Genomic DNA, 26247 nt, shown 5'->3' on the forward strand with positions numbered 1-26247 from the left:
CTTTGTTTTCTTGACTGTTTCCTTTGCTGTGCAGAAGCTTTTGATTTTGATGAAGTCCCAAAAGTTTATTTTGGCTTTTGTTTCCTTTGCCTTTGGAGACATATCTTGAAAGAAGTTGCTGTGGCTGATATCGAAGAGATTATTGCCTATGTTCTCCTCTAGGATTCTGAAAAACAATCTGAAGGGTTTGAAGAGGTGGGGGGGGGTGGGAGGTTGGGGGAACCAGGTGGTGGGTATTAGAGAGGGCATGGATTGCATGGAGCATTGGGTGTGGTACAAAAACAATGAATACTATTATGCTGAAAATAAGTTTAAAAAAATGAAAAAAAAATTCTCATCCACCCTCTTACCAAAAAATAGTTGAGTTCGGTCTGTAAGTTGCAGTGTTAGTTTTCAAAATGACAGAAAACAGAGATTCTTACCAGAGTAATGCAATTTAACTAACATTGTGAAAAAATACAAATTTTTTTGGTCATGGAACCAATGAAATGATGGAATTAATTATCTAGGCAGAATATCAGAGTTCTTGTCAGTCTTATGTGACTAAGATGATTCAGATGTAAATATGCTTAATAATACAAAATAGTCTCTTATTTCTGTGTCTCAGTTTATTAAAAGAGTTGCAAAGACTAGTAGAGTTTTTAAACATGATTTAGATTATTTAAGTAAAAGATTTCTTCCTATTGGTACTTTTTCTTTGTATTAAAAAAAAAAGACTCGGGAAAAAATTACCTATTTAGTAGGATCCAGGAAGTTCTGACAGGTCCAATCAATTCATATCAGGTAGAAAGTATGAGATAAATATACATTTTCCCCTAGAAACAAATTACCTGGGGCAATTTTTCAAAATCTGTGACCCTCTTAGATTAAAAACAAATGTTTTACTTGATTAATGAGATTCCTCAAACTGCCAACTATGTGGTGCACAGAAAATAGATTTAATTTACTTCTATCTGTGAGTTTGTTGTTTGTTCTAAGATAAAATAATCACAACTGCAGTGGGAAAGACAGATTAAACCCACTGATAAAAGTAAGTGATCAAGCAGCAACATCAGTGATCCCTTGCGAACTGTAATGACTAGCTTTTTTCTTGGCACTTGATAAACAAAGCTCATTTTGAGGTATAATTTAAATGATTTTTAGGTCTTTTGTCTTTCTAGGAGGTATTAAGTATTAACACTAGCAATAGCATAGTAAGAAATATGATGCTGAGTTTCAGAAGACAAAGTCCAACCTCGGCTTTGTTGCTGAAGAGCTGTGGGTTTCATTCAAGTCCTTGACCTCAGGTTTTCAGTCTTAAATGAGGGGATCAGATGGTAATTTGCTGTATGTTGTTAAGGATCCCTTTCAGCTATGAAATTATTTCAGTAAAATAAGGAAAATAAAAACAGTATTCATCTGGCCTCCTAAATCATGATTATTTTTGTTTGTTTTTTAAAGATTTTATTTATTTTATTTGACAGATAGAGATCACAAGTAGGCAGAGAGGCAGGCAGAGAGAGAGGGGGAGGCAGGCTCCCTGCTGAGCAGAGAGCCCTTGATCCCAGGACCCTGGGATCATGACCTGAGCCGAAGGCAGAGGCTTTAACCCACTGAGCCACCCAGGCGCCCCTAAATCATGATTATTTTATGGTAGTTGGGTGAAGTGGAAGTAATTACAGGATCTCTGGTTGATTGAAAATCAGAACATAAAAATTCTGAAAGCTTTCATTTAAGTAGTTGAGTTTCTTTTTCGATAAACAAGTTCACTTTAACAATTGATATGTCAGTTTTCTATTTGAATATTTTGTTGGCTTGTCTTTTTTTTTTTTTTAACTCTGTTAACTTGCTAAGGATTTTATTTTGACCATATGGTGTGGTATCGGTGGTGATCAAAATACAATGTAGATTTGTGAGTTGGCTGCCATCCTGAAAGAAAATACCTGTTAAATTTTCCTGGGTTGTAACACTAATTGTAGTGCATTGTATATACAGTGAAAGTCTTATATTTTTATTATTTTGCCATTTAAATTTGGAGTAACAATAATCATTTTTAAGTACTGTCCTAGATAAGAAAGATAATAAGGTGTCTTTTTGGGGGGTTGTTAACATGTATGTCTTATTTATAAAGTATAATGTAATAAATTCTGGATAATTTTGACTACTTTAGAGTATGATAACCTGGGAAAAACTTGGGTTTTTATCTGTTTTCTAAAGAAATTAACCAAGATACTAGAAAAAAAATGTTCAAAGAAGTAGAAAAAAGCTTAGTTAAGTGGGAGGTAAACACCTGAAGAAGAAATGGCCTGATAATTTTCAGAGAGGAATTTTCCTTATTTCTAACATAGGTCAGCTGTTTATTAGTCTTGTTTTTCTCTTTAGACCTTAAAAGAAAACCCTTTAAAAACAGGGCTGTTATCTTCAAATATAATATTAACTGATATTCTCTTTGATGTTATACTATTCTTACCTGGCTTTTTTCCCTAAATCACTATACAGACTATCATGAAGAAAAGAAAATCTTAAATGGTAAGTCATATATGTTTATGGTAAAAAAAAAAAAATGGATCGCATTCACATGGGTTCATTCACATACAAAATTGCTTTACACAATTATTTGGGGGTAGTATTTAGATTTTTTTTTTTTATACAAAAGATGTCTTCACTTGCCTAACTTAGGGGATTTGGCAGAACATTTTTGATCCCATTTTCCAGCCATTACTCTTACAGTAAGTTGTCCCTCCTGTAATATCACCGAATATGTGTTCATCTGCCCGCATCTTGAATATTTGTAGTGATGAGGAGTTCTACCCACAGAAGCAATATTGAGCAAGTCACATCCCTCTGGCATGGAGCTCAACACTGATGTTTGCATTCAGATCCTGAGTAGCCTATTAAACTACTTTACCAGGCTCAGCAGCTCTGGCTTATTCAGCCATTCCGTTTGACTCAGAATTATAGCTACCTTTGTCCACCATGCATCGCCCCACCCTCTCCCTCCAAGGAAACCAAAATAAGTATGGTGTAGTGGTCAGTATTGACTCCTAGGAAATGCCTGGCACTACTCTGATTGCACTATTTTAGGTTTTTTTCTTCATATTTATAAAAAAACGTTATAGAAATACAGCTACAAACTAGATTACTGAATTACCTTTTCTTTTTTAGCTTGAGAAGATAAGTGTGTATTGTAGACTGACATACTGCCCTTTGGATGTAATACCCGAAGCTTTTTATCTCATAGTGTAACGCTGGCTGTGTTCAATGAAGGGCCCATCTTGGGTTTCAACTGATGATTGACTCTTTAGTGATACTAGGCATACAAGCTTCACTTAAAGACTCATCACTTAAAGACTGATGATGGACTGGGCATTTCCATTCCCACCACATATGGCTTCCAGAACCTTTACTTTCCTATTGCCCTCCCCTGGATGCACTGCATTTAACTTAGACCTTAGTTCAAGGTGGTCTTGAGAATGGAATATTAACACTCCACAGGTGATCTGGCCAGCACAGCTACCTATTATGATCTGGGATTCTATGAGATTGTAATATTTATATTTGTTAGTTGCTTCTCATATTTGGCTCATTTAAATATGTGGTAAGTCTGTGTATTTGCAGATGTGATGTCTGCCTGCACTGTCATTATTCAAACAGCTGTTTTAAATCCTGGATGAGATAAACTGCTGTGGTATTCCATGAGAGACCTGATCCCTTCAAATTAACATCAGTCATAAAGCAGCACTTCTGGGGAGAAGAATGTTCATTTTGTCCACCTAACTAATTATTTTGCTCCATCCCACAGTTGCTACAGATTCCTTCAACTTTTCTGTTTTGTTCTGCTTGGTAAATGTTGAAGTCAAGACACATTCCACAGCCTGTGACATTATTCTGTTCTAAAGAGTTGTATTTGTATGACACCGTATAGGTTTTTAGAAGGCGTGGAAGTTGGCTCCTTTCCTCTCTCATGAGATTGCAGGGCAGATTTTTTTTTTTACTATTTTGAATTTGAGGAAGCAGAAATGGTTGTTTTTGTAAGGTCACAGTGCTGACACCTCAAATCCAGATTTCTTGGTCCTAATCAGGTCCTAATAAGATCAAAATTGACTAACAATCTATGAATCCTGCTGATGGCTTTTTCTTACACAAATTGTTAGATTGTGATACATTCGTATAAGACCTCCAAAAGATAAATGACATTAATCTCTTAGTAAAATATCTTTCCAATGATTTTCAAATAATAAGGTTATCTTTTCTTATTTTTTGTCATTTTAGACCAAAATACATTTTAATTATTATAGTTCTTTTCTTATGCTTTCAGTTTCCTAGTAAAACCTTCTTCTTTAGGGTTCACCACTAGTTAGTTCATAACTTTGGCTTTGTTATGTCAAATCTCTGAGACTTCCTTTGTTTACCTGAAAGTTAATTGTGTCCTGTGGAGTTACGTAGGAAGAGATGGAAACTGAGTAAGGCCTGAGCTCAGAACTTATGATTAGCCTCATCCCCCAAAATATGGCTATTTGATATCCTGTGCTTGCACTTAAGTTGGATTTAAACAGAAGTTTCTTGGCCCGAAAGAATCCTGGAAACCTCTAAACTAAACCTCTCAACTAGCCTGTCTGAAAGGTGCCTCCCCTCTCTGACCTTATCTAATTACTGTGACTTCTAATGTGGGAATTCTAAGACTCACCAGAGACTAAACATAATATTTGTTTTCCTGCTGAGTTTGAGGGATAGAAATTTAACTGATACAGTGATTTTCTTTCTTTCTTTTTTTTTTTTTTTAAAGATTTTATCCATTTATTCGACAGAGAGAGATCACAAGTAGGCAGAGAGGCAGGCAGAGAGAGAGAGGAGGAAGCAGGCTCCCCACCATGGAGAGAGCCTGATGAGGGGCTCAATCCCAGGACCCTGGGATCATGACTTGAGCCGAAGGCAGAGGCTTTAACCCTCTGAGCCACCCAGGCGCCCCGATACAGTGATTTTCAAAAGTGTTTCAGCAGCAGTCCTCCTTTTTTCCAAACTGAACCTTACAGGTAACAATGCACTCCAGTTGTGGGAGGGAAACACTTAGTGCTTCCAGAATCTCCAGAGTTCTTGCATGTCTCAGAGTTTTCATTTGAAAACGGCAGTTTTAGTGGGCTTTTTAAAATGCTGTGGTGATGCATGCCCACAAGAAAGACTGGGATGGGAAAAGGACAATACCATATGTCATTGAGGTTGTGGAACATCTGGAACTCTCAGGACACTTCTGGTAAAAAGTGTCATTTGGTACAACCACTTTAGAAAAGCATTTAGCAGCATCTACTGAAGCTGACCATGCACACACCTTAAAAACTTACCAGAAATGTAGATACACATTCTTTAAGAATGTACATGTACATATATAAGAATGTTTATAACAGTGCTATTTGTGTCTAATAGCCGAAAACTGGAAACAGCTAAAATGTCCATCAGCAGGAGAATGTGTAAATTCTATATATTTATACAATGTAGTAATATTTAGTAATAAAAAGGAATGAACTGCTGTTGACTTCAACAGCATGGGTAAAATCTCAGAAACCTCAAGGTTTGACTTATTGCTCACTATCAATCATGCTTATTTAATGTAAGGTCTGTAATGCAGGACCAAAAAAAGCCAGACCAAAAGAGAAAATATTGTATGACTACATTTTTATAAAGGTCAAATATAGGCAGAAACTAATGATGCTACTAGACGTCAGAATAATGGGTGCTTGGAGGAGGGTTGGTGATTGGAAGGAGGCAGAGAATGGCTCTAACTTCAAGGGTATGTGTTACTTTATGAAAATTCATTATGTAGTACATTTGTGATTTGTGTCCTTTTATGATGTTTTAATACCTTTACTAAAAACAAAAAAGATAAATGCTTTCTAGATGAACTGTAGCTGTTTTGTTTTTCTTTGTGAAGGCATGCTTCCCAAGAGCCAAGTGTCAGATACACTTGCCAAAGAAGGTCCTAGTTCTCCAAGGTATGCATTCTTATGCTTTTTTAAAGCTAAATCAGTTCTACACCAAAACATACACGTTAAAAAAAAATAAACAGCTCTGACTTTGAGTTATTGCCTACTATATTAATCATGCTTCTTTGACATAAGAGCGTAGTGTCCCATTTATCAGACATTGTTGGAGAATGAGCTATTTCCTGTTCATGTGAATTTTTAGTATAACTGAAGTTTGATCCAATTTAAAGACCGTTGTGTTTAAATCTTTATATTTAAAAAACTTTAAACTTAAAAATATTTTTAACTTTAACAAACTATTCAAATTTTTTTTTTCTGATTATAAAGTCTACATTCATGGTAGAAAACTTTAAAAATATGGAGAAATACAAAAAAGTAGGTGATAAAATCAATCATATTCTATTTATATATATACTTAATATTTGGTTTATTCTACCCACTTAGATTCATATAATACTTATTTCTGTATTATTCTATTTTGATAATACTGGCATTGCAATGTGTTCTATGAGCAATTTCCTATGTCATTAAATATTCTGCAAAAGCATTTTTTGTCTGCCTGCTATCAAATGACCATACCATTATTTACTCAATTACTATATTTTGTTTTTAAAATGCACTGCACAGCAACAGTCTTAGTAAATTATTTGATCCATATGTATTTTTGTTAATGTTAGCATTGCGGATGCCTTCAGGGTTCTAAACATTCTTTGCAATGTTTTTTTTCTTTCTGCTTTTCTCTCTACCGCCAGCCTTTAACAGCAGCATCCTGCTATATTTGTTAAATCTATTCAAGTATTTCATATACAGTTTTAACGTAAGGGCATAAGGACATCTCTAGGGTTTACCTGTGGGTGTCCTTATATATGTAAGAAGTACAAAAACAGTATCAGTTTGATGAACCGCTATTACAAAACAGAAGACTTAGTTTTACCTTAAGTTTTATTGTTGAGCCATTAAAAGACTTTGGTGAATTAATATCTTGAATAATAATATATTTGTGACAGGGAGGGAGTGAAGGTAATAAGTATGTAGATTTTTTCATGCTTCTTAAGAAAATATGTTGTTATTACTCTGATAAAAGATTTTAGTGGTGCTTGTAACCTTTCTAAAAAGTATCTTGTCAAGGATATTTGTTTTAATCCAAGTTGGAATACATGTTAGTATAGGTATTTTAAATTCAGAAGTAATTACCACTTTTATAAGGGTAAGACACCCCCCCCGTTATTTAGAAAAATGTTTACCTAGAGAAATACATTTCTCACGGCAGATTTTAAGCCATATATTTAAATCATATATTTATGTTAAGTCATATTGTGTATTTTTAAGCCATATATATTTTTAAGTCATATATTTAATGATTTAATATTTTAGTACATGATTATCAATGTAATTATTCATTCTTTTAATATTTCACAGCTATGACTGGTTCCAGACAGACTCTTTAGTCACCATTGTCATATATACTAAACAGAAGGTAAACTTTAAAATCAGAAAAAAAGTAAATGCTCAATAAATGTTAGCTATTTTCTAAGCAATCTTATATTAACTTTTTAACTCATAGAAACTCCATGGGGTAGATTAAATAATTTACCCAAAGTCACACAGTAAGTGGTGGCATGTCTAGCATTTTGAACCCAGGCAGGCTGGCTCCAGAGTATACACTCTTAACAACCATGTTGTAGCCTCTTTAAAAAGCTAGACTAGGAAGTATATTATACACTGTGTGTGTGTGTGTGTGTGTGTGTGTGTGTGTGTGTGTTTTAAGCATGGATAACAAAAGTGAGAATTGCAGTTAACTTTATTGTAAGAACTAACTTCCTGCACATGAATTGGGATTTGAGAATACAGTAGAGATTGTATTACTGTGGCTTAGTAATATTAAACCACTAATGGGATTCAAATGCCCCCTTGAAACTAAAATTAAGGACACAATTGATTTACTAAGTACTTATCGAACTCCTACTTTATTTGCAATACTATTTAAGAATTCAGGGATCTAATGATGAGCCAGATTATGTAGATACTTGGCTTTCATGGGACTTATTAATCTGTCTGGGAAATCAGATAAGTACACAGACAACATATAACATCTCCAAATAGATCCTTCAGCAATTGGCAAGGTTCTCACACTTGAACCATGTAAATTTAAAGACAAGTTCTGGCAGCTAGGAATTTCTGAGACTGCATGTTACTTCTGTAATAGCAGAATCACATATGAGCTGTTGAATTGTGGAGTGACTAGGCTCTGTTCTCTGCCTGATACAGCCTGGAGGGCTAGAGACACCATTTGAACCCCTTCCACTCCCTCTTGTTATTGTCTTCTCCTCATCATGCAGTCCAAAATCAAGAGGGCACAGCCTAGGGAGGTAGGGGTCTACTCCTTTTGGTAGTATCAGTGAGGCACAGGGGATGAATGACTGAGGGAAGGGGAAAGATTTCTATGTAGAATAATGTGTTCAGTGTATGGTATAAAAGATAGGTACCAAAATAGCTTGGAAAAGGCTATGCAGAAATTAGAGCTATCTAAAAATTTCTTAGTGAATTTTATAAGCTGAAGTCAAAGGTTGTGTAATTTGCCCAGCATCACATAATAGTAGAAAGATTAAAATCAACATGTATCTTGATTGCTGGTCTGATTCTAATTTTTTCCAAATTATTTATTCAATAAATATTTATTGAGCACCTACTAGGTACTAAGCACTATTCTAGACAGAGATGAGTGGATGATGTAGATATTAAGGAGAGACAAATTTATAATTAAAATTGTGCTGTGTGTTTTGAAGGAGAACTGTATTGTATGAGAAAAAAAGAGGTGTAACCTTTACTCATCTTGCGGATCCTATAAAGAAGGGCCATATGAACATCCGTGGATTATCTTAAAAGTTTAATTTAAAAATTGGGGGAAATTTTTACTTTATAATCTTTCTCTTTTTGCTTTCTGTTTAAGGATATTAATTTAGACTCAATAATAGTTGATCATCAGGATAATTCCTTTAGAGCAGAAACAATTATCAAGGATTATTCATATAATATACATGTTGGTAAGTACTTTATATTAATGGAAACAACTCCGGTTTCCTTTAAGTTTGGCAATAACTCAGTCTGCAATCTAGATAGCTATAATATTTTATCTGATATTGTCAATTGGTTTGTCATTTCTGATCAATTTCTACTCTGTTTTTTCTTTATACTAAAGATAGGGCTAGGAAATGGCAGCATGACCTCATTTTTTCTAAGTTTAAATAATTGGATGCAATTAAAATCAATCATAATATGAAATATTTGTTGCCCTGGCTTTGTTAAGTGTCTTTTACTTGATACCTATAGACAGATCTCTGGAGGCCCATCACGAGCTCCTACTGAGCAGCCATCACCAAGTGCTAGTTCTGTGGGCCTGTTTTTTGCCTGCTCTGTCATGGGAAGTCAGAGGCTGCAGCAGAGATTGTAAGATTGTACTATATTCCTCAGCCTCCTGTTCCTTCATGACCAGAGATCAACCTACAGTCACTTCTGTCTGCTTTGAGAAATTAGAGATCAGAAGAAACAAACTAGGATTAAAATCTGGAATCAAAAGTACCAGATTCTTAATCCACTTTTCACCCAAATGACTTTAGGATTTCACCCTTTTCTACTCTAATGAAGGTGATGTTATTCTAGTTAGAAGGTAGAAATGAAGCACATAGAAACTACGATAACAAAAAAATTATGTGTGAAGCAGGTGTTCTTATATCATTTACTTTGCAAAACAGAGACTGATTGCCCAGACACCAGCTGACTGAGGATTCTATTCACTGCTTTACTATATTAATGATGTACCTTTTGTCTTGAATTTGATCAGAGTTGATAAATGTTTTTTTCTTTCCTATTTTCTCCATTCAGTAGATTAATCAAACTGGAACCTTAAACTTTTCTTGTAGAAATAATAACTCATCCTATTTTTTCTTAGCATAAGATCTAACACATAGGGAGGGGTGCCTGGGTGGCTCCAAGGGTGAAGTGTCAGACTTTGGCTCAGGTCATGATCTCAGGGTCCTGGGATCGAGCCTTCCATCTGGCTCTCCACTCTTTAGGGGAGTTGGCTTCTCACTCTCCTGCTGCCGTTCCCCTTGCCTATGCCCCCCCCCCCCATAAATAAATAAAAAATCTTAAAAGAAAATAAAAGATCTATTGTATATTGGGAGAGTTTTAACCAAACACTCAGATGTCTAGAAAAGTATACATTACTCATTAGCACTGCATGATTTTTCTTTAAGTAAAACCTCTGTGCCACCATCTACCATGTTTCAAATGCTTTATGGCTAATTTTGTTCCCACTACAGCTAACAATATGTAATGCACAATACAAAAGAAAAAAGAATTCCACAGTCAAAAAATATGAGACTCTTGGATGCCAATATTGGGTTGGAAGGGCTAAAATAATGCAGAACTGTAAGTTCCAGATAACCATATTAACATAGTGAAGTTTAGAGCAGGTGTCTATAAAAATATTTCTTTCATCTCTCTCCCCCTTCTGGAATGCAATTTCCATAAGGCAGTGGTTTTTCTCTTTCATTAATTATTGTATGATAATGCCTAGAAGATAACATACAGAGACTCAATAGTTTTCTTTCAATAACTGAATACATAGTCAACCTTAGAGAATAATAAGAGAAAACGGAGCCAGACCCAAGCCTGGCCTGTACGCACATCTACTTGCGAACACACTAGAGCATGCACACTGCTGGGGTTGCGTCCCTACCTGCCTGCTCACTTCTTGGTTTGTAGGTTTGTCAGTCTGGGACCATCTTTGGACTACAGTGGCTTCTCACTTATGGGCAATTGGGTATTTGCTTTTTAATAAGGAGAGAAATTGAAAAGTTGAAAACTGTATGTATTTATATTCAGATAGTTGGACAGTTCGATTGTATACAGTGTCTTTCTCCTGGCTGTCAGAATATGTTTTATTTATCTGGAGAGATTTGAAATAGTACATAGTGCATATAAGAACTGTTTAGATGATCTTACATGGTGTTCATAGATCGTATGAATTGAAGTTGGATTTTAACTAAACCTATTTTTCTTTCCTAGGGCTAAGTCATGAAGTTGAGGAAGATTTTTCTGGTAAGCTACCAAAAAATAATTATGTGTATATATACATGAACATATATACATACCTACACAGGAAGAGAGAGAGAGAGAAAGAGAAAAATCAGCCTTTGTCTTATTTTTCATATGTGTATTTTCATATTACAAAACAAAGATGTAACATTTTCTATATAAACAAATACATTAATTTTTTTATAAATATGTTCTCTTGCTGGTTTCAGGTTTTTTCTTTCTCCTTGTTCCTTTCATCTTTTTACCCTACCTTTTTCTCTCCTTGGAAGAAAATTCTTCTCTTCTTTCCATTCTCCTTATCTCTGCCCTCCTCCTGACATGCAATATGTAGAAATATACTAGACCACACAAATTTTTCTTAGGTGTATAAATATAAATGTGTAATATTGACAGAACATATTAAATTATAATATTGCTGCATATAAAAGTACAGTGTGGATTTCACAAAGCTGTTTAACAGCAGAAGATTCACAGAATGGTGGTTTCTTTATTGTTTTTTTTTTTTTTTGGTCTTTTGTTTTTAGCTCTAGTGACGTGTAATTGACAAAATTGTAATATATTTAATTGCCTGATGATTTGATGTGTGTATGCATTGTAAAAAGATTCCCACAATCGAGTTAACGCATCCGTCACCTCACATATTTACTTTTTTGCATACTGTCTTAGCAAATTGGAATTGTAATATTATCAACTGTAGTTACCATGGTTATACATTAGATCCTCAGACCTTATTCATGTCTTAGCTGGAACTTTCTACCCTTTTGTCATCCTCTCACCATCCCTTACCGTGCCCCTCCTCCCCAGCCAACCATTCTACTCTGTTTGGTTTTTTTTTTTAAGATTTTATTTATTTATTTGACAGACAGATATCACAGGTAGGCAGAGAGGCAGGCAGAGAGAGAGGGGGAGACAGGCTCCCTGCTGAGCAGAGAGCCCTTGATCCCAGGACCCTGGGATCATGACCTGAGCCGAAGGCAGAGGCTTTAACCCACTGAGCCACCCAGGCGCCCCTCTACTCTTTTTAATGAGTACATGACTTTTTTTTTTTTCTAAACGATTCTACATGTAAGTGATACCATGCAGTATTATCTTTTCTGTCTGGCTTACTTCATTTAGCATAATGTCTCCGGGTTCATATGTTGTTGCAAATGGAAGGATTTCTTTCTTCCTTTTTTTTTTTAAGGCTGAATTATATTTCACTATATAGCTATATAGAGATAGTATACACATATATGTGTAAATATATATACTTAAATATATATATATCTGTGTGTATATATGTAATTTCTTGTTTCAAAGTACTGTCAGAATACCTTATACTGGTTCTGTGCTTTCTCTTTCCTATATATGGTAGCAAGCTCTGTAAATTGTATAAAGTCAAGGACCATGTTTCTATATTTGTTAAGCTTCTAATCAGTGCTCATTGAAATGAATGTATTTGACTAATCTGTCTTAAAAAGTATTATTAAGTTGCTGTTGAATTATGTGTTTACCTTGAGGAAGAACAGATTGTTTCTGAAGACAGACTGAAATACACTTTAGGGCCTTAAAAGCATATTCAATTCATAAAATTTAACCAGTATATAAAAGTCTGTATTTTATTATTATATTATACCTATATATTCTGAACTCAGTCAAAAATTAAAAGATACCCTAAAAGGCCTTTAATTATTTAAGATTCATAAGTAATTCATAATTACTCATGAAGCTTTTTCTTTTGTTTATTCAGTTAAGAATTGATCTACTGAATTTACTCATAAGAACTCCTCAGATCCCAATTAAGAAATGGAAGAGTATAAATTAAATTTGCTTTTATAGGTCCACTTAGTGACTAATTTGTATATGTCAGCCCACTCCTTTTTTTTTCCCCCCTGAAGCTATGTGTTAAGTACTTGCCATGGACATATTTGGGCTTCTGTGAAAACTAGCAGTACCTATTAGTTTGGCTCTTGATAAATTAGTTTGAAAAAAGTTAATTTGATTCATATAATAAAATAAGTTGAATTTAATATCATTTAAGGGATAAACAGTTTTGACAAATATGTATACGAAGTCTTATCTTACTAATGATCCCTGTTATTCATATCAGATCAGAACATTTGTATTGTTTGAGGAAGACTGATTTTAAAGTAATGTGTTATATTTAGTTTCAGATAAATGAAATTTATCTTTTTTTTAGTGCGAGTTGTTGAGAATGTGGGAAAAATAGAGATTGTCCTAAAGAAAAAAGAGAATACTTCTTGGAAACGTCTTGGTCACCCCCTAGAGAATCATAATTCACTTATTGCGAGGAAAGATACAGGTATGCTGCGCTATTATTTTGAGTCCTATATTGATGAAATTGTGTCAATAGTGCAATTATACCAGAGTTTGGAAGGCTATTTTGGGAGGAGCCAAAGGGCCCTTATATCTCCCTGTAAGAAGTTATAAAAGGACGTGGTATCTGTTTTCCTCCTTTTTTCAAATTGAGATATGATTGACATATAATATTATACTAGTTTCTGGTATATAACATAGTGATTTGATATTTATAGACTTGGTGAAATGATCATCACAGTAAGTCTAGTTAACATCTGTCACTGTACAGTCACAAAAACTTTTTTTTCTTGTAATGAGCTCTTTTAAGATCTACTTTCTTAGCAACTTTCAAATATTCATTACTGTATTATTAACTGTAATCACTATGCAGTATGTTATATCGCCATGATATGTTTATTTTATATTTGGAAGTTTGTACCTTTTAACCCTCTTCACATATTTTGCCCACCCCACCACCTCCACCTCTGACAACCACCAGTCTGTTTTCTGTAACTATAAGTTTGGGTTTGTTTGTTTTGTTTTGTTTTTTCAATTCCATATGTAAGTGAGATCATACAGTATTCGTCTCTGTATGTCTGACTTGTTTCACTTTGCGTAGTATCCTCAAGATCCATCCGTGTCACAAGCGGCAGGCCTTTATTCTTTTTTAAAATAGCTAAATAGTATACCATCATATCTCTCTATATATACATACATTCCATATCTTTACCCATTCATTTATCAGTGGACGCTTAGGTTGCTTCCATATTGCCGCTGTAAATAATGCGGCGATGAAGATGGAGGTACACATACATTTCCAAATTAATGTCTTCATTTTCTTCAGATAAAAACCCAGAAGTGGAATACTGAATCATATTGTACTTCTATTTTTAATTTTCTGAGAAACCCCCATGCTGTTTCCCATAGAGGCTGCACCAATTTACATTCCCTCCAGCAGTGCATAATGATACCCTTTTCCCCGCATCTTTTTTTTTTTTTAAAGATTTTATTTATTTATTTGACAGATGGAGATCACAAGTAGGCAGAGGGGCAGGCAGAGACAAAGGGGGACAGGCTCCCTGCTGAGCAGAGAGCCCGATGCGGCCTCGATCCCAGGACCTTGGGATCATGACCTGACCCGAAGGCAGAGGCTTAACCCACTGAGCCACCCAGGTACCCTTTTTCCCCGCATCTTTGCCAACACTTGTGATTTCTTGTCCTTTTGATAATAGCCATTCTCACAGGTGTGGGGTGATAGCTCATTGTGGTTTTGATTTACATTTCCCTGGTGGTTAGCGATGTTGAGCACCTTTTCATATACTTGTTGGCCATCTGTATGTCCTCTTTGGAAAAAATCTCTCTTCGGGTCCTTTGAATTTTGTTTTAGATTTTTAATCTATTATTTAATCAGATTGTGTTTTTGTTATTGAGTTGTATGAGTTTTTTAAACATATTTTGGATATTAACCTTTTATCAGATATAAGATTTGCAAATATTTTCTCCCATTCAGTAGGTTTCCTTTTCATTTTGTTGATGGTTTTCTTTTTTTAAAAAATTTCTTATTATATTCAATTTAGTTAACATATATTGTATTACTAGTTTCAGGGGTAGCATTTAGTGATTCATTGTTGCATATAACATCCAGTGCTCATTACATCAAGTGCCCTCCTTAATGCCCACTTACCCGATTCCCCACCCACCTCCCCTCCAGCAGCCTTCAGTTTGTTTCCTGTAGTTAAGAGTCTCTTACAGTTTGCCTCCCTCTCTATTTTCATCTTATTTTATTTTCCTTCCCTTTCCCTATGTTCATTTGTTTAGTTTCTTAAATAAATAATACATATGAGTGAAATCATATAATATTTGTCTTTCTCAGACTATTTTGCTTAGCATAATGTCCTGTAGTTCCATCCACATCATTTGCAATTGGCTGGCTTTCATTCTTTTGATGCCTGAGTAATACTCCATTACACACACACACACACACACACACACACACACACACACATTGTCTTCATCCATTCATCTATTGATGGATATCTGGGCTCTTTCTATATTTTGGCTATTGTAAACATTGCTGCTATAAAGAATAGGGTGCATGTGCCCCTTCGAATCTCCTTTGGATAAATACACGGTAGTGCAATTGCTGGGTCAAAGCACAGCTCTATTTTTAACTTCTTGAGGATCCTCCATACTGTTTTCCAGAGTGGTTGTACCAGTTCGCATTCCCACCAATAATGTAAGATTTCCCCTTTCTCCACATCCTTGCCAACATCTGAGTTTTTAATTTTAACCATTGTGGTTTTGATTTGTATTTCCCGGATACCAAGTGATGTTGAATATTTTTTCCTGTGTCTGTTGGTCATTGTATGTCTTCTTCGGAAAAATGTCTGTTCATGTCTTCTGCCCATTTCTTGACTGGATTATTTGTTTATTGGTATTGAGTTTGTTGCAAATATTGTTGATGGTTTTCTTTTCCATGTAGAAGCTTTTGTAGTTTGATATAGTGTCCCCCTTTATTTTTGCTTTTGTTGCCTTTGATTTTGATGTCAGGTCCAAAAAATCATTGCTAGGATCAATGTCAAGGAGCTTACCATCTGTTTTCTTCTAGGAGTGTGTGATTTCAGGTCTTACATTCATGTCTTTAATCTACTTTAATTTTTGTGTATGGTATACTCTACTTTAATTTTGTGTATGGTATAGGCTATTTTCATTATTTTGCCTGTAGTATCCTATTTTCCTAGCACCATTTATTTGAAGGGACTGTCCTTTCCCCATTGTATATATTCTTACCTCTTTTGTCATAAATTAATTGATATATCTATCTAATCAGTTGAGATATCTATATATAGATATATACACATATATTGTATATGTATACTGATATATCTATACATATCTATATATACATATATATATGTATCAATATGGGTTTATTTCTGGGCTCTTTATTCTGTTCTATTGATCTATATGTCTGTTTTTATGGCTACTATCCTGTTTTGCTTACTATAGCTTTGTTGTATAGTTTGAAAACTGGGAGTATGGTACCTCCAGCTTTGTTCTCTCTCAGGATTGCTTTGACTATTTGAGGATTTTGTGATTCCATACAGATTTTAGAATTAATTGTTCTAGTTCTGTGAAACATGCTATTGGTATTTTGGTAGTGATTACACTGAATCTGTAGATTCTTTTGGGTAGTGCGACATTTTTTTAAAACAAAATTCATGGATTCCTACAATTCATAAGCATGGTATTTCTTTCCATTTATTTATGTCATCTTCAATTTTTTCCATCTATATCTTACAGTTTTCAGAGTACAGGTTTTTCACCTCCTTGGTTAAATTGATTCCTTTTTGATATAATTGTAAATGAGATTGTTTTCTCAATTTCTCTTTCTGATAGTTCATTATTAGTTTTTAGAAATCCAGATTTTTGTGTATTGATTTTGTATCTGCTACTTCATTTATTATTTCTAACAGCTTTTTGGTGGAGTCTTCAGGGTTTTTTTCTATGTAATTTTATGTCATCTGCAAATAGTGACAGTTTTATTTCTTCCTTTCTAATTTGATGCTTTTTATTTCTTTTTCTTGCCTACTTACTGTGACTGGGACTTTCAGTATTATGTTGAATGAAAGTGGTGAGAGGGGCATCTTTGTCTTCTTCCTGATCAGCTTTTTACCATTGAGGATGATGTTAGCTGTGGACTTGTCATGCATGACTTTTATTACATTGAGGTGTGTTCCCTCTCTACCCACTTTGTTAAAAGTTTCCATCATAAATAGGTATTGAGTTTTGTCAAGTGCTTTTTTGGCATCTATTGAGATGATCATATGATTTCTATTAATTAATTCACATTCATTTATTTGTGGGTGTTGAACCATTCTTGTGTCCCTAGTATAAATCCTTCTTGATCATTGTGTATGATCCTTTTAATGTATTGTTGAGTCCAGTTTGTTGATATTTTGTTGAAGATTTTTATATTTATGTTCATCAAGGTATTAGCCTATAACTTTACTTTGAATGTTTGGTAGAATTCACTAGCGAAGACATCTGGTCCTGGACTTTTGTTTGTTGTAAGGTTTTTACTCACTAATTTCAATCCTTTCTAGTAATTGGTTCATTGAGATTTTCTATTTTTCCATGATTTGGTCTTGAAAGATTGTATGTTTCTAGGAATTTATTTACTTCTTCTAGGTTGTTTAATTTGTTGGTGTATAATTGTTCATAGAACTCTTTTAAGATCCTTTATATTTCTGTGGTACCAGTTATAACATCTTTTCTTTTGTTTCTGATTTTGTTTATTTGAACCCTATTTTTTTTTCTTGGTGAGTCTAGCTAAAGGTTAGTCAATTATATTTACCTAATTGGGGTACCAGCTCTTAGTCTTTTTAGTCTCTGTTTCATTTATTTCCACTCTGATCTTTAATATTTTCTTCCTTCTACTAATTTAGTGCTTCATTTGTTCTTTTTCTGGTTACTTGAAATGTGAAGCTAGTTTGTTTGAGTTTTTTGTTTATTGAGGTAGGGTTTAGCACTGTGAACTTCTTCTTAGAACTGCTTTTGCTGCATCCCATAAATTTTGATATGTTATATTTCCTTTTCATTTGTCTCAAAGTTTTTTTTTGATTTCTCTGTTGATCCATTGGTTGTTCAAGTGCACTGTTTAATCTCCACACATTTGTGAATTTTTCACTTTTCTTGTAATTGATTTCTAGTTTCATACCATTATAGCAGGAAAAGATGTTTGATATGATTTTAATCTTCTTAAATATATTAAACTTATTTTGTGACCTAACATATGACCTATCCTGGAGAATGTTCCATGTGTACTTGAGAAGAATGTGTAGTCTGTTACTTACTTTTGGTTAGAATGTTCTGTGTTTATTAAGTCAGTATGGTCTAATGTGTCATTTAAGGCCAATGTTTCCTTAAGGCCTTGATTTCCTATCTGGTATAAGTGGGATATTAAAGTCCCTTACTTTATTGTATTGTATTGTCAGTTTCTCCCATTAGGTCTGTTAATATTTGGTTAATATATTCAGGTACTCTAACTTCTGTTAGATACATAGGTGTTTACAAATGTTATTTCCTCTTGTTGGATTGACCCCTTTATCATTATATAATAATTCCTTCTTGTCTCTGATTATAGTCTTTGTTTTAAAGTCTATTTTGTGTAATATGATATAGCCATCTCAGCTTTCTTTGGGTTTCCATTCTCATGAAACATCTTTTTTCATCCCTTTGCTTTCCATTTGTGTGTCTCCTTACATTTGAAGCGAGTCTCTTGTAGACAGTATATAGATGGGTCCTGTTTTTTAATTCATTCAGCCATTCTATGTCTTTTGACTAGTGGATTTAGTCCATTTACATGTAAGGTAATTTTTGATAGGTATATACTTTTTGCCATCTTATTAATTGTTTTCTGGCTGTTTTGTAGTTTTCTATTCCTTTCTTCTTCTCTTGCTCTCTTCCTTAAGAGTTGATGACTTTCTTTAGTGTTATACTTCAGATTTTTTTTTTTTTGTTACCTTTCATATATACTGTGGGTTTTTGCTTTAAGATTACCATGAGGCATACATATGAAAATCTGTATTTGTAATGGTCTGCTTTAGGTTGATAGCAACTTAAGTTTGAATGCATTCAGTAGCTCTACATTTTTACTCTTTCCCCACACCCACATTTTATGTTTTTAATGTTACATTTAATAAGAACTTTTTCTTATGTAAACTTTAAATAATTATTATAATTAGTTGTTTTTATCACTTTTGTCATTAACCTTCATACTAGCTTTATAAGTGATTAATCCACTACCTTTACTATATATTTACCTTTACCAATGAAATTATACTTTCATATATTTTCTTGTTACTAATTAGTGCTCTTTCTTTTCAGCTTAATGAAGTACCTCTAACATTTCTTGTAAGCCTAGTTTAGTGGTGATGAACTCCTTTAGCTTTTACTTGTTTGGAAAACTCTTTTTTTTAATAGATATTAAATTTTAGCCTCTACTACCTAATATTTAGGCATTACAAAGTTATTAGATAGTGAAACCTGAATGGGGAAGCCAACTTGTGCTTAGACTATTGTTCAACCATTTACTCTTTCAGGTTCCTTTTTATAAAAGGTGTATAGCCAAGTTTAAGTTTATACCTTGTATACACATCTCATTTTTTTATATTAAGGAAGGTATGTTTATTGTCTTTTTGCTTATCTAAACCATTGTCTCATTTTATTCCTAAAGGATGTAATTCATTTCCTTTTTCATTCATTTCCCTTTTTCCTTTTTTTTAAGGTTTTTAATGTTAGTATGACATTTATAGACAGGGATGAATATTTTGAGTGTTCTACCTGATGAATTTTCATATAGTAAATGGGCACTATATTTTCTTTTTGAAAATTGGCAGGGTTTGCTCCTTGTTCCAAGAATTTTGAAATTTCACAATTTGATATGCCTTAATGTGGGTCTGTTTTCGTTTCTCATGCTGGCTCTTTCTCCTTTGTGCTATGTTTTCATTATGGAAACTTATGACCTTCAGTTCTGAGAAATACTGATTTTCCTTCTCTTCATAGTCTGTTTTTGCTGTCTAGAAGTATTCTTACTTTAAACCTTTTAAACTTATAAATAGCTCATTTTTTGTGTCTTATTTTCAATTTTGCCCTTTTGTTCTATTTTTTGAGTGATTTCTTTAGCTGTATCTTTTAGCTCTTCTACTGAGTTACTTATTTCTACTGCCCTATTTTTAACTTCTAAGAACTCTTGATTTCTGTTCTTTTGTTTTAACATCCTTTTTTTTTTTTTTTTTTCTCCTTAAGAGAGGAAGAGAGGTATAGGCAGGGGCAGAGGGAGAGAAAGAATCTCAAGCAGGCGCCATACCCAGCATGGAGCCCGACACAGGTCTCCCCTCTTAGAACCCTAAGATCATGACCTGAGGTGAAATCAAGTGTTGGACCCTTAACCAGCTGAACCACCCAGGTGCCCCTAGTATCCTATTCTTAATAGCCTCTCTTATATTTTTAATAATTACTGATAGAGCTTTTGAGTTTCCCTCTTCCCATGTAACCTGTGCCCCCAAAGTTCATTTGTTTGTTTTAGTCTATCTTTCATGTTAGATGCTTTCTTTGAAGGTCGCTGATCCTTGATTAACTGATCATATTTCTGGGGGTGTCACTCTAAAAGGTGCGTAGAAACATTGTGAATGTGGGTGTGACTTATTGACAGTTTTATTAACTGTATGGGTGGATTGTTTTCTTGTTCCCAAGTTCAGTGACTGTATTTTGTCAGAGACTTGAGAATGGACAATCTCCTACTTTGCACCTAGAATTTCAGAAGTCTTATGGGGAAAGAAGGCTAGGTATCTGTAAACTTAATTTCTTTTGTTTGTTTGTTGCCTAGCATACAGTATTAGTTGCTAATACTGCCATAACAAAGTACCAGACTGAGTGGCCTGATAACAAAAATTTATTTTCTCAGTCCAGAGGCCAGAAGCCCAAAATCAAGGTGTTGGGCAGAGTCTGTTCTCTCTGACGCTTCTGTCCTTGGCTTGTAGGTGGCCATCTTCACATGATCTTCCCTCTGTTGTATCTGTGCCCCGATTGCCTCTTTTTACAAGGATATCAGTCACACTGGATTAGGGATCACCCCCTCTAATGACCTCATTTTCACTTAATTCACATTTCAAAAGAACCTGTCTTCAAGTAGTCTCATTGTGAGGTACTTGGGGGGGGGGGTTATAGCTTCCAGATAGGAAAATTGAGGGGGACACCATTCAGCCTATAACATATACCAAATCCAGAGACCCTTTGTTTTACCCACTCTAGAGAGTACACTTCTAATATTTTCCCAGAACAGGAGAAGTTTAGTCATGTGGCTATGCTAAATAGGGGAAGACTTGAGCAAAGTTGGAGGTGGGAGCATCTAGATTTCTTAAATGTACTTTCATCCAGAAAGTGATTTCAGCTCCAGCGTCACTCTGATTTCAGATATAATTGGTCCTGCCAATTTCTGAGCTTTCAGGGATTTTTTGTTACAAGTGAGTCAAATCTTCGCTTTTTTTACTTCTCATTTAAGATCAGCATTATTGAATCTGCTGAGTCAGTTACCAGTCATTTCTTTGCCTTGTCAGCTCTTAAAGTTTTGCTGCTTTTTCTTATTTCCATTCTTTATGTCCTTGCAGGCTTATACCTTAAAAAATAACCAAACATACACACACACACACACACACACACACACACACACACACACACCTTTGTTATTATTTTAGGGGAGTTAGAAGGAATTAACTACATGTATTCACTTTAGCATCTTTAAATATTTAAAATTATTATAAATATTTTTAAAATTACAAAGTTATATTTGTGGATATTTAATTTCATAAAGTTATCAGGTAGGATTAATTTGCATAGCCACAGTCAGTAGAAAGCTGTTTTAGGCACTGTGCTAATTATTTTCCCAAGTGAAAGAACACACACTGACATGAGACTGAAGAATACTTTTTTTTTTTTAAAGATTTTATTTATTTATTTGACAGAGAGAGATCACAAGTAGATGGAGAGGCAGGCAGAGAGAGAGAGGGAAGCAGGCTTCTTGCTGAGCAGAGAGCCCGATGTGGGACTCGATCCCAGGACCCTGAGATCATGACCTGAGCCAAAGGCAGCGGCTTAACCCACTGAGCCACCCAGGCGCCCTGAAGAATACTTTTTTATAAAGCAACAGACTAACGAGAGCAAGTTCTGTAATAAGACTGAGCATATTCCAAAGTAACCGCAAGCAAACAGATATAGATGAGTTCATTGGGAGCCACTCCCTGAAAGAGGTGAATTTCCAGCAATGTTGTGAAAATAACTTTCAAACATATAACAAGAACTAGGAATGGTTTTCCGGGAAGAGCTTCAGATTGTTACTAGGTACTTATTGTGCCAGGCATTCTGCAAGTTGTAGAGAAAGAAAAATGTAAGCCACAAGTGGGGAAAGGCCAAATAGAATTCTTTTATAGGAGCAGAGGTCTGAATTTTGTGGTATTAGGAAGAGAGAAAGAACATAGAGAAATAATAGTGTGATCCAGCAGATCAGAAGAAAATAGATAGAAGACCGTGGCAATGAAAAGAGGTATTATTAAAGTGAAATCTCTTGCCCTGATAGTATCTATCTAGTGATTGAAAAATCATAGCAAACCAGATAAAAGCTAAGTCCAAGAAATAAATGATACTAAGAATGAAGGGTGACCTCCATTTGGAAATTGTTAGAATGGGTATCACTCAGGTTTTCTCAGTAATTTCCCAAGGCTTCCCATGAACTTTATCTCTGCCATAAATTTCTTCTTGAGTCATGAATCCCCACAGTTAAAGTTTAGCTTTCTTGTCTGAAACTGGAGCAATGCAGGTATTTTTCATTGAATTGGGTTTTCCACTTTGGAAAATGACTCGGAGTTTAGGGGAGGCGTTTATGTGTGTGACTGAATTAGCAAAGGTAATTTCTTCTTTGTTCTTTCCGTTCCTTAAATCATGACAGAAATTGTCAATTAGTCACTAGTAAAGCTGAATACTTCTATCAAATTATTATGATAAACTTGCTGTCAGTAATCGCAAATGTTCATAGTCTGTCACGTGGTCCTAGGTTTTCAGTATGTTAAAATTATTGACTCTTAACAATACTAGCATGCTGGCTTCCTCTTATTAAAATTTCTTAGCTAAATGAAGTTTTGAAAATAAACATGTAAAAATCTAAAACTTTTAATGCGATACCTTCTCATGTCAAATTCAGAATTTACTTAAACTAAAGATTTAAAATAAAACAAAGAACATAATTTGAGAAGGGAAACTACTTCATTTTTACCTTTAATCCAAATGTAACAGGTGATAACATAAAGTATATCAGTGGAATTAGATTACCATTTTTAATTGTTAATTTTAATTATTCTCATCCCCCCCCCCCAGAAGTGATGATTGTTGTTGTGTGTGTATATGTGTGTGTCTGTGTGTACGCAACTGATAGGTAATTGGGTTACTATTTCTATAGCCAACCTAAATTTTATTTTAGTTGTAGTTGCCTTTACTGTGGGGCCTTTGATCATGAGACAGAGTTAGTTTTATAGATTTGCCAACAAACACCTCAGTAAGTGAACATCAGGATACAAAACTGTAAAGAAGAGTTTAAAAAATTTTGTCACAATTTTGATGTCAGCAGCCACTTATAAACCTTTATGTTAAATATGTGCATTGAATCTGTAACTTTAGTCTTTTTAATCTAAGTTGAACTATGTGAAATTGTTCATATTTTACTATTTTTAACCTAGAAAGCTGACAGTTTCGCATGGTTTGACCTATACTGTCATAATGGCTTCTTAACTGCAGATATCACACACACATGTGCGCTCACACACCGAGGTACTATCTGTGCTCATAAATGTGCTTATGGACACACACTGTAAGCAATCGTTTAATTGAGCCTTTTTGTGGGGCCTGTGATTCTGCAGGCAAGCTGCTTGCCCGCTATGGAACAGATTTTCTTGCTGGGGTCAGAAGAGCCACCCTTACACCTCTCCCTATTCTTTGCCTGTACATCCATGTTTCTTTGCTGCCCCAAATAAGCATTCAAAATTATGAGAAATGAAGAAGTTTTGCAAGTAGCAAAGAAAAACTTCCATGTGCTTCTTTCTCTTCAGTTATCTCCTCTGCCCAGCATGCATGGAGTTGTCGCAAACTCGGTAACCATACAGTGCTTTGGCATCTTGCTGTCATTTTTCATCTCTGTTAGAAAGGCCCAAATGAGGGGCGCCTGGGTGGCTCAGTGGGTTAAGCCGCTGCCTTCGGCTCAGGTCATGATCCCAGGTCCTGGGTTCGAGCCCCACATCGGGCTTACTGCTCAGCGGGGAGCCTGCTTCCTCCTCTCTCTCTCTGCCTGCCTCTCTGCTTACTTGTGATTTCTCTCTGTCAAATAAATAAAATCTTTAAAAAAAAAAAAAAAAAAAGGCCCAAATGTGAGATCTGAAGAAACACAGAATAGATGGGGCAGGCTCTAACTGAGTGAGAAATATTTACTGTATTAAAAAATAAAATGGAAGAGGTTTAAAACCTTAGAATGCAGAGGATTCAGGCACTCGAGTATACAGTGTTGGCTGCATTATTAGTTACGGAACAAGAGACAAAAGGTGTTAGGTATAGCGGTGTTCAGATTTCGTGACAATCTTGCTAAATGGTGTGTGGTCTAAAAAACTCCACTGAATCTAGTTGTGGAGAAAGAGCTGCCTTTCTCCTAGTTTAACTCCATAAAATCCTCACCTTGGAAGATTCAGTTCCCATCAGTCTGAGGTAGTAAAACATCTTAATATGAAACAAGAAGGAATCTGTGCTTTCCTGTCGATTTGATAATACTAATTTAACAATTATGTATGAAAATTCTCAGTATTTGAGCATTCTGTTTCATTGTGTTTTATTCTAAAATATGAATAGACATGTGTCCACACTTATTTATTATCCTTAGTGTTTGACAACAAGTTGTGGATGTATTCTTTTTTTTTTTTCTGAGAGAGAGAGAGAGAATCTTGAGCAGACTTCATGCCTAGCACAGAGCCCAGTGTGGGACTCAATCTCATGACCCTGAGATCATGACCTGAGCCAAATCAAGAGTCAGATGCATAACCGACTGAACGACCTAGGAAGCCTATGTGTTCTTATTCATATATACAAAGGGTTTGAGTGAGGATATTAAAACTAAACTACTAGAGATTAAGTAGAAACTTTATCAAAATTAGTGAAAAGCCTCAATAATTTTTTAAAAACAACAAAATAAGTGCAGTTATGTAATTCTTTTAAGAGTAATATTCCAACTTTGTTGCATCTTCAGTATAGGAAGATAGTTTAATAACTTCATAAGATTGAATTATTTTATCAGTAGTCAAAATGTTAAACATTTTACAGTGCTTGGAAATAGTTTATACTTAAGTGTTCTGGACATCATCCCTGCAGTCAGCTTCATTGCTCATCAAGATCACGGTCTTGGCAGAAATAGCTATCAAGGCTAAATCAGCCTGGCCCCTGCTATGTGAATTGTGACAGATTCTAAGTGGAATGTGTATTTTATTGAATGGCTATAGATTGTGTTTTTTTCCTATGTGGATATATCTAGGTATGTACATAAATACATTTTTAACTATTAAAGATGTTAGTGTGTTTGGGGTTGTTTCTTTTCCATGGATTGCATTTTTAAGTGTGTAGTCCCACTAATTGGTTGCCCTCCGTTGGTTCCAGAAGATCTTGGAGGAATAAATGAATAAAGGTAGATTGCAAATTAGGAGGTAAGCAAATGACATTTAGGTGATGGAAAGTAGTAATGAGTGCTAAGAAAAAGTACAGTTGGTGAGAACAGTAGAGAGTGGAAATGTTCAAGAAGAGAAATACCTGGGATGAATTTTGACTTGCTGAACTGATTCCTTAATTTGTACCTTAAATAGTTAGTAGGAGGTTGTAGAGGGTGGAGGGTTAGTCTATAAATATTTAGGCTTGAACTGACGTGGTTAGAGCAGGGAGGAAGACACCAAACCATAAGCTAGTCTAGAACAGTGGCTTCTCTTATTTTTTGAACAAAGCCTATGAACTGGGGCAAGAAACTCTTAATCACATCTTGCCTCTTCCCACATCTTCTCCAGCTGCTCTGTGAGAGCAGAGCTCAACCTCTGCACAAGCTATTTAACTTCTCTAAGCCTCTTTTTCTAGTAGTGAAAGTAGAGTGTATAGGTGCTTTAAAAGTGTACTAAGTTCAAGTAGGAGTGAAAGACCAGATGGAAGGCAGTGTGGACTCGTAACCAGGGTTCTTTTTGTGTTCTCTCTCCCACTGAAGACTTTGTCTAGACTTGAGCATTGTGAAATCCTATTCTTTAGAAGGAAAAATACCATCTCT

The 26247-nt window shown here is 34.9% G+C and overlaps 1 protein-coding gene across 3 annotated transcripts in view; it reads left to right on the plus strand.

Annotated features, from left to right (window-relative positions):
* The window catches only part of LOC125102404 (cytochrome b5 reductase 4), an 87029-nt gene that overhangs the window by 36090 nt on the left and 24692 nt on the right, over positions 1–26247 (plus strand). The window contains exons 5-10 of one of the 3 annotated variants that reach the window (XM_047733599.1): positions 2479–2508; positions 5906–5966; positions 7377–7434; positions 8908–9001; positions 11028–11060; positions 13237–13359. In XM_047733599.1, coding sequence (XP_047589555.1) covers positions 2479–2508; positions 5906–5966; positions 7377–7434; positions 8908–9001; positions 11028–11060; positions 13237–13359 — 399 coding nt within the window. The remainder of the gene's footprint in view (positions 1–2478; positions 2509–5905; positions 5967–7376; positions 7435–8907; positions 9002–11027; positions 11061–13236; positions 13360–26247) is intronic. The other 2 variants (XM_047733600.1, XM_047733601.1) reach the window with 2 other exon arrangements.

The sequence above is a fragment of the Lutra lutra genome, chromosome 6 (assembly GCF_902655055.1).
Source record: "Lutra lutra chromosome 6, mLutLut1.2, whole genome shotgun sequence".
In the NCBI taxonomy this organism is placed as follows: domain Eukaryota; kingdom Metazoa; phylum Chordata; class Mammalia; order Carnivora; family Mustelidae; genus Lutra; species Lutra lutra.